The 14,552-nt window shown below is 48.2% G+C and overlaps 1 protein-coding gene across 1 annotated transcript in view; it reads left to right on the top strand.

Annotated features, from left to right (window-relative positions):
• Positions 1-14,552, top strand: part of LOC144783415 (thioredoxin reductase 3-like) — a 152,918-nt gene that overhangs the window by 67,943 nt on the left and 70,423 nt on the right. The window contains exons 6-10 of the mRNA XM_078662403.1: positions 5,567-5,686; positions 6,095-6,237; positions 7,003-7,118; positions 10,482-10,707; positions 10,932-11,024. Coding sequence (XP_078518529.1) covers positions 5,567-5,686; positions 6,095-6,237; positions 7,003-7,118; positions 10,482-10,707; positions 10,932-11,024 — 698 coding nt within the window. The remainder of the gene's footprint in view (positions 1-5,566; positions 5,687-6,094; positions 6,238-7,002; positions 7,119-10,481; positions 10,708-10,931; positions 11,025-14,552) is intronic.

Genomic DNA, 14,552 nt, shown 5'->3' on the forward strand with positions numbered 1-14,552 from the left:
GGATGAATCAAGTCACTAATAACCGTCAGGAGGCGAGTAGCCAAGAGCTTAGCAAGAACCTTGGGCTCAACATTCAACAGGGAAATGGGCCTATATGACGAACAAAGGTCTCGGGCTTACCCTCTTTAGGAATAACAATGATCGTAGCCAGGCGCTGGTCATAGGGGAGAATACCCCGCTCCCGGGACTCCAAAAACATGGTACGAAGATAGGGCGCTACCCTATCAGGACGCAATTTGTACAACTCAATCTGCAATCCATTCGGACCCAAAGCCTTACCCGAACGGAGTGAGCGACTGGCAGTCGCTATTTCGTCCGTAGAGAAAGGAGACTCCATAGAGACCCGCTCCAAATCGGAGATGCAGGGCAGAGCTATATCACGCAGCAAGAGGCGAGAGTCATCCACATCCCGTTCAGACACAGGGGAATAAACCGCACGAAAATAGTCCGCAAAACATTCCACTATTTCAACCGGGTCTGTCGCTCTCACACCATTCAAAGTCTGAATCACCGGTACCACACGATTCGCCCTCTCCTTCTTGTCCAACCACGCAAGCAATTTACCCGCTTTATCCCCCACATCATACAAACGACCCTGTTGCTCCCGAAACATCATTTTAGCCGCGTCTGTAACCAGAGACCTATAGGCAAACTGCTTCAGACCCAGGGCGTGGAGTTTATCAGGAGTAACAATCAATTCCAGGTCAGCCTCCATCTCAACAATTTCCCTCAAGTTCCACCACCTCCCGATTCCTCGCCTTTTTGGTTTCAGCAATAAGGGAAAGGGCCTGCCCACGGATCACTGTCTTAAAAGCCTCCCATAGGGACACCGCAGAGGAGACTGACCCTTCGTTGTCCAGAAAATAATTGTCCAGAGACTTAATCAAGAGACCACGGGTCCAGGGGAGGTTAGGTACCATGGATTGATAGGAGCCACCCGGCCCGCCGCCTCCACCCCCACATCAAAGCAAAGCCAGAGCGGAGAATGGTCGGAGATGCCCCGGGGGAGGTGTCTAATCTCCCGAACAGCCGATGACTGCGTCGCAGGCATTAGGAAGTAATCCAGTCTAGACAGACTCCCATGGGCCCCAGAATGGAAAGTATATTGAAGCTGAGTAGGGTGCATAAGTCTCCAACAATCCACCAAACCAAAAGTATCCAAAAACCCACCCAGCCATTGTTGGGCCGAAGGAGTGTCCCTAGGGGGGTAACTATCATGTAGACCGGAGAACACAGAGTTAAAGTCACCGGCCATGAAAAGAATACTATCTGGGAGGCCCAACAACACTCGGCCCAAATCGGAGAAGGTAGAGGTCTGCAGACCGGGGGGCACATAAACGTCAAACAGGGAAAGGGTCCGGCCCTCATAGCGTCCCACGAGGACGGCATAACGCCCCCGATCATCAAGGATCACATCATCAATCGCAAAGGGAAGGGAAGCCCGGACAAGGATGCCCACCCCCTGGAACCCGTGGTAAACCCTGAATGTGCGACAAGGCGATAGCCCCACCTGTTCATTGCACGACAAGTATTGCCCACTAAATGAGTCTCCTGCAGAAAGACAATATCGGGAGACAGACGTCGTAGACATCGCAACACCACACCCAGTTTTATACGATCCCCCAGACCATTGACATTCCACGAAATAAACCTCAACCCGCTACCCCCCATCCCACAAAGTGATGCAGGAACCATCCCCCAATGAGCATGACATTGAAAATTCCATTAGCAAGATAGAGTCGCCTTGAAAAAACAAAACACAAACTTCAAACATCCCATCAACCCACCCCCCAACGTCCAAGAAAACACCCCCACCCCTGCAAGAAGCTAAAAAGCCACCCCAACATGCAGTGTGCCTGTCGCCCAGAAACCCCCGTTCTACAAAAAGACCCCGGAGGAGGAAAGGCCCTGTCCCACCCGCCACCCCGACAAAGATAGAGAAAAAGGAGAACACACAGAAATTCGAGGCACTTAGGCATGAAATCTCGGAAGAGTTCACGTGGTACGGAGACAGGGGCATAGACAATAAGTTCAGCTCTCTACACCACCCTCGGCACCACCCAGGTGTTCGGTGGGCTCAGTCCTAGTAGGCCGGTCCGGCAGAGAGTCCAGCCAGTCATTCACGGAATCAGGCCGATCAAAGAAAAGGGTCCGTTCATTGTACTCAACTCGCAGCCTGGTTTGAAAAAGCATAGCGCAGCGCAGTCCCAAGTCCCGGAGACGCTTCTTGACTCCACGGAAGCCCATACGCTGTTTCTGCACCAGTTGTGAAGTCCGGGTAGAAGTTCACCGTGGCATTCTCAAAGGCCACCGGGCCCTTCACCCGCGAAGCCTGCAGGATAGCGTCTCTGTCCCTATAATGAAAGAGTTTCGCAACAATAGGCCTCGGCGGGGCGCCCGGCTTGCCCTGGCCACCCGGAACACGATGGGCACGTTCCACAGCGAAGAATTTACTCAACCCAGATGGAGAAAGGTAGTTCTGTATCCGGTCCTCGACCAGGAGATCAACAGAATGCGGGTCCGGATTTTCCGGGACGCCAACCACACGCATGTTACAACGACGTGCTCTGTTTTCAAAGTCCTCCAAGCGCCGGGTCATGAAATCGTTCACCCTCCGGAGATTGCCAATCTCCGTCTGTATCTCCGAGACGTCGGCCGTGAGGCTGGATGACTTGAGATCCAATGACTTCACCTTCTCATTGGTTTTAGATAGGTCGGCCCGAATCAAGTTCACATCAATGGCCACAGTGTCGATTTTGTGGGCCAAAGCTTCATATTGCTGGCCAATGGTTTCCTTCATGCCAGAAATGGCGCCCATGATGTCCTGCAAGGACGGCTCCGCCGACGCCTCTAAAGTGTGGTCAACTGCACTCGGGCCAGGCAAGGCGGCTCCAGGGGACCCCTTCGAATGTGTGTACCGGTCCATGACGTTAGACTGGACCGGGCCCCCGCGAAGGGGCGTCTTGGTCTTCCGCGTCTCTCGGTCCCCTCTGCCCGCCATGTTGGAGACCGCGTCCCGGTTACTCACTCGACCCGGTGAAAATGGCCGCAGGAGAACAAGGCTTTGGAGCCAAAAAGCAGCAGCGAGGGCACCTCTAGGTGTGAACCAGTCTGGAAGGACGCTAAGCAAGCCAAGGGCGCAACAGCAGTTTCGCGCCGCTGGACCCAACAATGGCCAGACTCCTCTGCCAGAAATCGTAGTCTGAGGCAGAATCAAAACCGAAACTTAAGAGGGGGACCCACAAGTCGAATCCCCCTGCCGCTGTTGTTCAACTCAGACACGGCAACAGTGCCTCACCAAGACCCGGGCGCACCACCAGGGCGGGCCCCGAAAGTTCGAGTCGATGTATCTTCGGCGCCCCTGGTCCAATTCAAAATCCAAAAACAGGAAGATCAGCCCAGGGTCCTCTACAAAAATCCTTGTGAAGAATCAGGATATGTTCAGGATATCGTGGCGGGGGTCCGGAGAGCGCTGTGCTCACGCGGCCATCACGGATGCCCGCCAAGCTCCTCCCCCCCCACTTTGGTTTTTAAATTTAATGCAGCCATATCTTTTTCAGAAATCAGTGTGGTTAAATTAACAATTAATGACCTCGGTACCTCTATTTCATCTTTTAGTAAAATAACCTGGTTGGACAGAGTACCAATATCCATGGGAGATGAGTTGACCCTGTCACAGGTGTTATTGGTAGCAGGGAGAGGCTCATTATGAACCTCTGCCAAAACTGTTACCTAGAAGAATCTAGGAGGCTATTACAGTTGGCTCAATGTCACACTCAGGATCACCAAGGCTTAGCCCCCACCGGAACAGGAGATTCATTCAACTCGTTAGGGCATACCTCTGTAGGGATGTCCAAACTTTCCTGATTTTTTTCGCTTCCGTTGGCTTTGAACATAGCCGGTATTTTAGGTTGCTCATTGGAGACGTTAGTTATGGCCGGGTTGTCCCCACCCATGTCCATCTCAAGGTGCTCAGTTTGATTAGTGTCGAGGATTTCCCTGCACACCTCCACGTATATCAATGCGGTCAATTACATCACTCGTGGCAGATTGATTAACCCTTTTGCCTAATCTTTTCTTCTTACGGAGCTTTGGAACATTGCCTGCCCCATTTCCCCCCTCCATCGATTTACGTTTCCCCATGTGGCCTGTGGAGGTGGAATAGGTGGCTATGCTAATATAGTAATATACAGTCCAAAATTAAACCAGTGTTTGGAAAGAAGGGACAAATCTCTTCCAGTTAATTTGCTGGATGTTAGCGATATGGCCCGTCCCAGATCGTCCCCGGATGGCCCCAGACGGCCCGCCCTCTGCCCGGGCTCCGCCCGGCGCTGCCCGCGCGCGTCCCGTGGGGCGGGACGCGTCCGGTGATCTTAAGGCGCCTCCGGGCGTGTTGGGAGCGTCACAGGACTGCGACTGCCCCAGTGCTGCTGGGAAATGTAGTCCGGAGATGCTGGACTACTGCCATTCCCCTCACGGCGTCCGTGGAGGGAGGGACGTGCTGCTGGAGCCTAGCGGTGATGCCGTTCCCCTCACGGCAGGCAGCGTTCTGCAGGAATGTGTTTATAAAAAGAATGCCCACTTCCACGCTCCAAGGATATGCGCTGTTCTCATTATCAAATTAATAAAATCCACTTTGGAAAATATCATGGGAAAAGCCCACTTTTCAAATCGCCACAGGAAAAAAATGCGTTTTCAGTATTCTGCACAGATCGTATTTCATATCGTTAACGTGCAGGCTGAACACTTATACACAGGCTGCAGTTTCCGCCTTTCTACAGATAGCTTTTTAATGTTCCTGCCAGGGGACAATGCACAACCTTCTGATGATGGCAACGTGAATATGCATCTTTATGATGTGGCGATGCGAGTACTTGACATATTGTCACATTATCACACGCTGCGTGCACTGTTCAAGGAGACTGCACCAATTACACAGCAGACGTGCAGTCTGAGAGCGATGTGGGCATCACGTACGTTACTGGTGCACATACACAGTCCTCCGAGAAACTACCACACTTGGGATTGTTTGGGCCTAGTTCTTGGCTGGACGTGGATGTTCTGGTTTAGTAGGAAACCTTTCTTGAGGAATGACTGTTCCTTGGCATTGTAGTCATTGCATCTGTTTAGGACTTGTAGTCTAAAGATTAAAACTAACATTACGCCTTAGCACACGTCTCCAACAGCGTTTCCATAATGGACTTGTTTGAGCTGGAGTACCATTACATATCTTAACATTCTACCATTTAGCTTGTTAAGTGTATCATATATGCTTTTTTTTATTTCAATGTGGACGTTGCATACCAATATACAACCCCATGCTACATGGCTTGCTAAAAATGTAGTCGGAATAATACTTGCTGATGCAAGCAAGGTTTTTTTTTGTTTTCTATGTTTGTGCAGTCAGGACTCTCAACCCCACCCCTCAGTTGATCCCTCATTTATTTTATACAGTATCCACAATGTTTCATCTGTTTGGTTTTTCTTTCACCGTTTAAGTTTACTTTCTTTAAACAGTGTGCCCAAAGGACACAAAAATAAATTAAAATTCATTCCTCTTTCCAAGGTCTCGGAGGTGCCGGTGTGAATGTAGGTTGCATTCCTAAGAAGTTAATGCACCAAGCGGCACTACTGGGTCGCGCGTTGCGAGACTCCAAGAAGTTTGGATGGGAATATGACGCGCTGGGTAACTCATTTGATTTCATTTTATTATTTGGCCATAGTATATAATGTGAAGTAGGTTGTTTTTGTTTCGAAGACTACTCCCGAAAGCCATTTTGGTCTGTAGCCGTGCACTGGAAGAAGCTGTGTGGCAAAAGCATGTCCATTGATGCACCCCTCTGTGTGAAAAGCTTTCTTCTGTATATGGAAACTGTTTATGCTGGAAAGTTTTTATTGGCATTTGATGTTTATTCATCCGACAAACCACCTGCTCGTTAAATATTTAAGCAGTGTCACAAAGTATAGTCATAACCTGTCTGATTATCTCCACATTCTGTGCCTTAAAACTAGACAAACCATTCCTTCATGTAATTTCTCCTCCGAATTTAACAAGTGCCTAGTTATTTTTCTCATCAAATACTTCTTTTTTTAGTTCAACACAATTGGCTAACCATGACCGAAGCAATTCTGAAGTACATCCGTTCCCGTAATTATAGGAAAAGTGTGTATCTGAATGAGGCGTATGTGACTTATGAAAATGCCTATGCAGAGTTTGTAGAACCCCACAAGATCAGGGTATGTAAAGCATTAACGATGCTGCTAATTTAATGTTTCAGACTAATATTCTTGTACGGTTTTTGTTTATCAAAATGTAGGAGAATGGCAAAATTCCTTCTTTTAAAAAAAATACGTACCTTTGTTGCTTAGAGAAGTCCTTGGCAGAAGAAAGTGTAACTGCGTAAATTATGACTGATTTGCAGGACAGTAACATGTAAACAATTACTGCCACGAGACTTTGTTTAATTTCTTTCTAACCGCTTGCGTTTTCCCTGCTTTGGAGGTAATTATATTAATTTGATGTGTATAAATGTTTTTGTTTTTTTTGTTGATACATTGTAATTGTCACTGTCCTATTTTCGAAATTGTTTAAACCTAGTTTTAAATCGACATCATCAAAAGCCCTAATTCTTTTAGTTCTCCTGCTGCCCCAGATATTACACACTTTAAATAATACATTCTGTGCTCCCAAGCCAGAGTGTGAAAGTCCTTCTGTTCAATAATTTCCTGCATGCGTTGTTTGCACTGAAATCCACATTGTAGTGTTGTTCTAATGATGGACTTTTTAACACTTAGTGATTCTGAGCCGAAAACTACACTGACTACGAACCTTGCTAACGATGTAGATTAAATCTGCCATTAAATTTAGACCTGAAGGCAATTGTTTGACTAAAAGGGTTTTTTCATGAACAGAAAAAGATGTGCATAATTAGAAGTGGTGAAAGGCAAGATCTCCTCCTTTATTGAAGATGTCTTGTAAAACCTAATTTTTCTGTATTTCAGGCGACCGGCAGGAACAAAGAGGAAAAATTCTTCACTGCGGATACATTTTTGGTAGCAACAGGAGAGAGACCACGATATCTGGGCATCCCTGGAGACAAGGAATATTGTATCACAAGGTAAGAACACTTCTACAGGGGAACCTAAATAATAATAATTATCAGCACTTGTATAGTGCAACTAACACCCTACGGGTACCCTGACGCTGTAATTCGAATGTCTAGCTAAGTGTGGATACAGGTGGAATGACCCTTGCCAGAAAGAAGATTAACAAGATGTCAGAGAGCCATGATTGTATCCTTTTCCTAAACTACAGGAGGTCATCTATTTATCTGATAACCGGTGGAAGCTTGTTCTAGAGGCATGAGGCTGCTGTACTAAATGCCCTGCCTCTCGATTTAATTTTCCTGACTGGGCACCGTCACCAGATTGGCCGAAGAGGAGTCAAGTGTTTGGGGAGGGACATACCATGTAAACTTCTCCTGCAGAGATTTGAACACAATACACAGTGCCTTAAATTGTATTCTCTGCGAGATTGGCAGCCAGTGCAACTCTGAGAGTGCCTGGGAGGCGGAAGAGCGGCACGATCTCAGTAATGCCATCTTGGCTGCCATGGTCTGTAGTCTCTCGATCAAATACTTTGGTGATTCCAGTAGCAGAGCGTTACAGTAGTCCAATCTACTGAGGATAGTGCTTCGGACTATCCGTGTTCTAGCCGCTTTAGAGAACATCGTTAAGATTTTCCGAAATGCTCTAATCAAAGTAAAGCCGCTCCCAACTCGTTTGTTAACCTGTTTTAAGTGTCAGTTTATTATCAAACCCGACTCCCAGGTTGCGTACCGTATTACTGGGAACCAATGGAGTAGTAGTGGAGGTGAGCCAGGAGTCAGACGGGAGTGTACTGGGAATTCTACCTACGAACTACCCAGTATGAACCATGGACGTATCACCGTTTCCTTTCTGCTGTTGATTACTGTTCTTTTCTAGTTATTGTGCACTTTCCACCTAAAAGTGCTTTAGAGACTCACAGAATCGTAATCTTTACAATTTTATCTATTTCTATTCTATTGGAGTGCTTCGTTAATAGAAAGGCTCTTTGTGTCACAGTTGGTGGTAAGAAGTGCAATGCACCTGTATGGAAGCCGTGTCAAATGTGCAGAGCACACCCCAATGGGAAACACTTTCTGGGAACAAAGTTTTTTACACCCATGGTTCCTTATGTAGGGCAACTTTGTATACCAGCCATTGCCCATTAGTTCACATTCTCAAATTAGACAGGTCATGTCAAGCATTGCACACGAACTACAGTGCATGTTGCTGTTGCATTTGATCAGATCCTCCTAAGAAAATTAAAGCACTCATACCATCTGGGTGTTATCCCTGTACCCGAATACACGAGTCAGTTGCTACCAAACCATCTTTTGGTCGTGCACACTGTATTCTGTCCATCATTCCAGCGCCAATTTGGTTTATTTTTCCGTGTATCTTCTGCTTTAAGTTCTGAAATGCATGCTGTACTCTTTACGATTGAATACAAAATTGTTGTACTGACTTGCCTGTCTTTGACAAATCTTCATGAAACTTTTCACCAAAAAGTGGCCTGGTGATTCTGGATGCTGGAAGCTTCGGTGTGATCACTCAAGCGGGGACCGAGAGAAGGGGGTGGCGCCAAACGTCAGTTTCCCATTTAATTCCCATAGGACCTTTAGTCCAGCCCGCAGGTCCAAAAAGCGTTTGGTTTCTATTTTTGGCAGGATCAGCAGATCCCCCATGATTTTTAAATGCGCTTCGTTGGTTATTGGCCAGGTCCTGGGTGCATTTTTATAATAAGGTAGGGGGCGCACAGGCGCCCTCCCCTTCCAGGGGCGTATTAATGCCTTGGGGACCACCTGGGGAATCCTACATGTAAAAGCATGAGGGGGGGGGTCTCTCAGACTGCCCCAGGCCCTGGAGACCACAATCTTCCCGGGACCACATGCCTGAAAGAAATCTTAAGTGAGGGAGGGCTCTTGGACCTGTTCCCCTGGGACCACCACCAAAATGAAATTGTATTGGAAAGGCCTTTAGGGGTCGCCCCATGGACCACCGCCTCCCTGGTACCATTTTCTTTTAAATCTATTGGGAAGGGGCTGCGTGTCCCCCCCCCCCCCCACTTAAAGACCTGGCCTGGGGGATGGGGTCTCCAGGGCTGAAATCGGCCCAGGGAAAGGGGGGGGGGCACGTGAAAGCTGTTAGGAGGCCCTGCTCCCTTACTCCCCCACTCTGCCAACGTGACTACTGGTTTAAAAGAAAAAAAGTGACCTAAACAAAAACAAAGGTTACCGGGACTCTATAAGTTAGGCTAAGATTTCACAAAACCATGAAATTCAGCAGTTCTAACCTGAGCTAACTAACGTACGCCCCTACACTTTACTGCTTCTGAGGTTCCGTATTACGTCACACTCTATCATCCACTGAACCCCTCGCACACCCACTCAAACCCCCATACAACCTCTTGTACTCCCACTACACCACTCCTCCTCCATCGAGGCACTCTCACACTGAGCCACCCACTCACTCGTACAACCATACAGCCACTCGCACCCATCTATATATCCATACAAGCTCACACATTGGCTCACTCACCCATACAGCCATTCACACAGACCCTTACTCTCCAGTACAGCCAATCTCACACCAAACACTCATCCACTCACCCATAGTCACTACACACCCGTTTACTTACCCATAGAGCCACTCACACCCCCATACAACCACTGACTAACCTACTCGCCAATACGGCCACTCGCAGCCTTTCACTCACCCGCACAGCAACTCCCACACCCTTGTACACCCCTATAGCCACTTAAACACCCATACACAGAAGGATACAGTCACACAGCAACACTCATAATGCTAGTAGTATCGCTCCGTAGTTGCACCTAGTATATTAATGTTAAATAGTTATGGTAACCTACTACAAAATGTAACACCCATAAGCTCTTTAACCCCTAATCACTTAATGTCGTCAGTGTCACTGACCATGGCATGAGTTATGTAATATGTGAGGTTATAAGCCGTGCATTGCAAGGGGCGTTCGTTAGAATTAGCTTCGCTAACTAGAACTGCTGAATTTCATTGGTTTTGTACAAGTAAAATCTTAGCCTAATTATAACGTCCCTGTAACTTTTTTTTTCTTCCCCTAGTGAAGGTCTGGGTGTGTGTGTGTGTGTGTATCTGTATATAGGTGTGTGTATATAATATGTATCTAGTGGTGTAGGAATGGGCCCCAAGGAGATCAGCAGGGGGGTGTGGCGGGTAGTTATCAACCTGCGTGTTTTACCATATAAAGAAGAATTTCTAGAACTCTCATTGAATTTGATATAATTTTGCAATTTCACTTTTTATGTTACGAAAAATGAACGTAGTAGATTTTTTTTCCGACGTAGGAATGTAAAGTGGAATATTATATAAGATATATCTTTCCTCTCTTCCTTTTGCAGTGATGACCTATTCTCTCTTCCTTACTGTCCTGGCAAGACACTTGTTGTGGGTGCTTCCTACGTAGCTTTGGAGTGTGCAGGCTTTCTTGCTGGAATTGGTGTAGATGTAACAGTCATGGTGGGCTCCATCCTTCTGCGTGGCTTTGACCAAGAAATGACAGAACGAGCAAGGTCCTTCATGGAAAAGCATGGTGTGAAATTCATTCGGAAATTTGCTCCAACTGCGGTAAGAATTTATTTCTGAGACGTAGGTCTGAAGAGGTGTAGGTGCAGATGAAATGCATTCAAGGATTTCACGAGTTTTGCTTAGGAAAGCAGTTTCAACTGGCATAGAGCCATTTTGTTATGCATTTGCAAAGTTTAAAAGTACAGTAGCAGATCAAAGTGCACAAAACCGTGCATGCAAGTATGCTTGTTTTGAATGACCCCTCTGATAATTTCTGTATACAGATTGAAAGGTTGGAAGAAGGCGCACCAGGGAAAATCAAAGTGTTGGCAAAGTCCACAGAGGGCCCAGACGTAATTGAAGGAGAATATAACACGGTAAGTTAAGTAAAGTTATGTTTAGTAATCAAACAAATGTAGATGAAACTTGCTATAGAATGTCTTTTCTCCATTATAGAATGTTCACTGATCTTTATGAGCTCCTTGTCTTTCTATGTCTGTAGCACTTTTTTTTTTTTGGGGTACCGATAAACCAAAGTTAAGATAGGAGGAGGAGCTGCTAAATATTTGAGTGCACTTTAGAAAATAAATAAAGTAGGAAAGAGCCTGCACTGTGCTATGAGGCATTCAGGCCAACTTTTGAGCCATTGATGGCACTGGTGTATTGACTTTTTTTTTTTTTTCCTGTGATGTTGTGATTCCCTAATTGTGAGCTCTCTCCTCCCATTTCTTATTTAATTTTCAAAAACCTAACTGAAAATGAACTTCTTGTTCTGATGTGAGCTTTTTTGCAAATTTTGCTGATTGTTACGGAAAACATAGATCTTAACTGTTCATATAAAGTTCACTAATTGTCCATCTTCACAATGCTACCACAGAACACGTGCATGAATAGGCAAAGCTTTTCTGTAAAATGTGATCTGAAAGAAACAGGTTAGTATTAGATTCCTTACCTTAGAATATCCCCAGGTGTAAGACTGGCTCTGGAAATTTTTGCATAGCAGTACCCTTGCGCGTCGGTAGGGGTCGTCTGCGGCTCCGTGGGCGCCAGAATGACGTCGCCGAAGTGCTTAGACACCGACCTCGCGCGCTGACGTCAGTTTTTCTCTTTTTTTCCACGCCAGCAAGCACCGATCTGGAAAAAGTGGTACCCTTAGTCAATTTTTGACTAAACTTTTTCGATCATTTTTGATCTACTTCGAAGTCTGTATGACTGAGACGGTGCCGGTAGGGATGCCCGGGTTCAAACCCTGCGCCGACTGCGACCAACTAATGTCAGCCACCCCCCCCTCTATCGCCGATGTCTCCATTGCCTAGGCCTCGTTCACTACGACCAGGCCTGTTCCGACTGTCGCTCTGACGTCTAAGGCTAAGCGTCTCGAGCTCCGGCAGTCACCCCGTGCCGCTCCTCGCAAACCGGGACCTCGAGGTCGAGGGTCCGGTCGCGGGGTCAGAGCCAACATGGCCCTGCGAGTCGTCCAGTCTTCAGGCTCCTCAGGTAAGCACAAGAAGTCAAAGAGACGGTCATCGCTCTTCCGACTCCCCGGCACGCTCGCGCAAAGCGTCCGGGGGTTTAGGCGACAGCGCCCATGCAGCTCCGCCGGAGTCGCGGACGTCGCAACCTCCTCCATACCCGACAGTCCCTGGGCAGCACGCGACGCCGGAGATCTGGGACCAGCGGATCAGGTGCTTCACGCCGCAGACTCCCGCAGGATCTGGATCCAGGTTGCCGCCGGTCGACCTCGCCCGGCCCCTAGGGTGTCGCCGCCGTCCACGATTCCCTCCCTCGATTCGGGACCGGCGCCGTATCTGACGTCTATGGGAGATTTTCTACTTCTATGACCCGGCCTCACCAGGTTGATGGGCCCACCTTTTGAGCCTCTCCATTCCTGTGAGATTCAATTCTTAACATGGAAAGTGGCTTTTCTCATTGCCATTACTTCTCTACGGAGAGTCAGTGAGCTGCAGGCGCTCACTGTACAAGAGCCATTTCTTCAGATTCATTCCAACAGGGTTGTGCTGCGCACTAACCCTAAGTTTCTTCCCAAGGTGGTGTCGGAGTTTCATATCAATCAAACCATAGAACTGCCTGCATTCTTTCCAAACCCTGAAACAGTAGCGGAAAGAATGCTCCACACTCTTGATGTCAAAAGAGCGTTAATGTACTACATTGACAGAACAAAAGATTTCAGAAAGACACAACAGCTTTGTTGCCTTCTCAGCCCAGCACAAAGGCAACCCCATTTCAAAAGCAGGAATTGCCAGATGGATCGTTAAGTGCATTCAAATTTGCTATCACAAAGCTAAGCGCACTTTAACGGTCCCCCCCCAGGGCCCACTCCACTCGCAAGTTGGGGGCCTCCATGGCGTTCCTAGGCAATATTCCTTTGGAAGACATATGTAGAGCAGCCACATGGTCTACACCACATACATTCACTAAGCATTACTGTGTAGACGTACATTCCAAGCAGCAGGCAGCTGTAGGGCAGGCTGTTCTTGGAACACTTTTTCAAGCTTCTGCAACTGGCACGGGCAGCCGCCGTTAGTGGAGGGACTGCTATGTATTCTATGCTATAGATATGAATTCAGCAGCCCACATGCCTCGAACTGAATATGCTACTTACCAGTATGCATCTGTTCTTGGCATGTAGGACTGCTGACATTCATATCGCCGCCCTCCTCCCCGGCGCCTGTAGCGGTTGCATACTTCTTCGTCTTACACATACTCTTACACATGGTCATCGTTTACACTATTGCACTCCATCTTTGCCACAATGGCTAAAAACAATCTAAGGATGGAGTCGATGCCCATGCGCACTGTAGTCCAGGGGAGGAGCCACCTATCTCGTGATACTTCAAAGATTCTTCCAGGACAACAAGGTGCAATCATCCGGACCCAACACTAGGCGGCGATCTATGCTATAGATATGAATGTCAGCAGCCCTACATGCCAAGAACAGATGCACACTGGTAAGTAGCATATTCATTTCAGTGGGCCCACCATCAGGGCAACTTGTCTGACCAGGTCTTTATCTCGGAGGGCGCTGCAAAACCGTTGCAGTGGTGGCTCATGGACCGCGATTGGGTCAGCGGCAGATCCCTCTCCCTACCCCAACCGGAGCACGTAGTTGTGACGGACTCGTCCCTCCAGGGCGGGGGGGGCACATGGGAGAGGCTGAGATCAGAGGCCTCTGGTCTCGGGCGGAGTCCCACTCCATATCAACCTTCTGGAGCTGCGGGCGATCCGGCTTGCACTGAATGCATTCCTCCCCTTTGTCCGGGGGAGTGTAGTGCAGGTGTTCACAGACCACGCCACCGCCATGTGGTACTGCAACAAACAGGGCGGGGTGGGGTTGTGGACCCTATGCCAGGAGGCTCTGCGCCTCTGGCAGTGGCTGTAACATCAGGGCATGACCCTGGTGGTTCAACACCTGGCAGGTTCTCTGGATGCCAGGGTGGACGAACTCAGACGTCGGTGCATGATGGATCACGAATGGCATCTGAACTCTGATGTGGCGCAAGGCCTCTTTCAGCAGTGGGGAGAGCCTTGGTTAGATCTATTCGCCACCGAAGAGAGCGTGCAATGTCATCCGTTCTGCGCGTTGGAATTTCCAAGGCGGCACTCGCTCGGCGACGCTTTTTGTCGCGAGTGGAGCTGTGGTCTATTGTACGCCTATACCACTTCTGCCCAGAGTGCTGAAGATCAGGCGCGACCGGGTCCAAGTTATCCTTGTGGCTCCAGACTGGGCACGAAGGTACTGGTATCCCAAGCTACTCAGTATGTCTGTCGATTTCCCCCCCCCAATTCGTCTGCCTCTTCAGGAGGACCTTCTGTTGCAGCAGCAGGGGACGGTCCTCCACCCTAACCTGTCCAATCTCCACCTCCATGCTTGGAGATTGAGTGGC

This window comes from Lissotriton helveticus, chromosome 9 (assembly GCF_964261635.1).
Source record: "Lissotriton helveticus chromosome 9, aLisHel1.1, whole genome shotgun sequence".
NCBI lineage: Eukaryota > Metazoa > Chordata > Amphibia > Caudata > Salamandridae > Lissotriton > Lissotriton helveticus.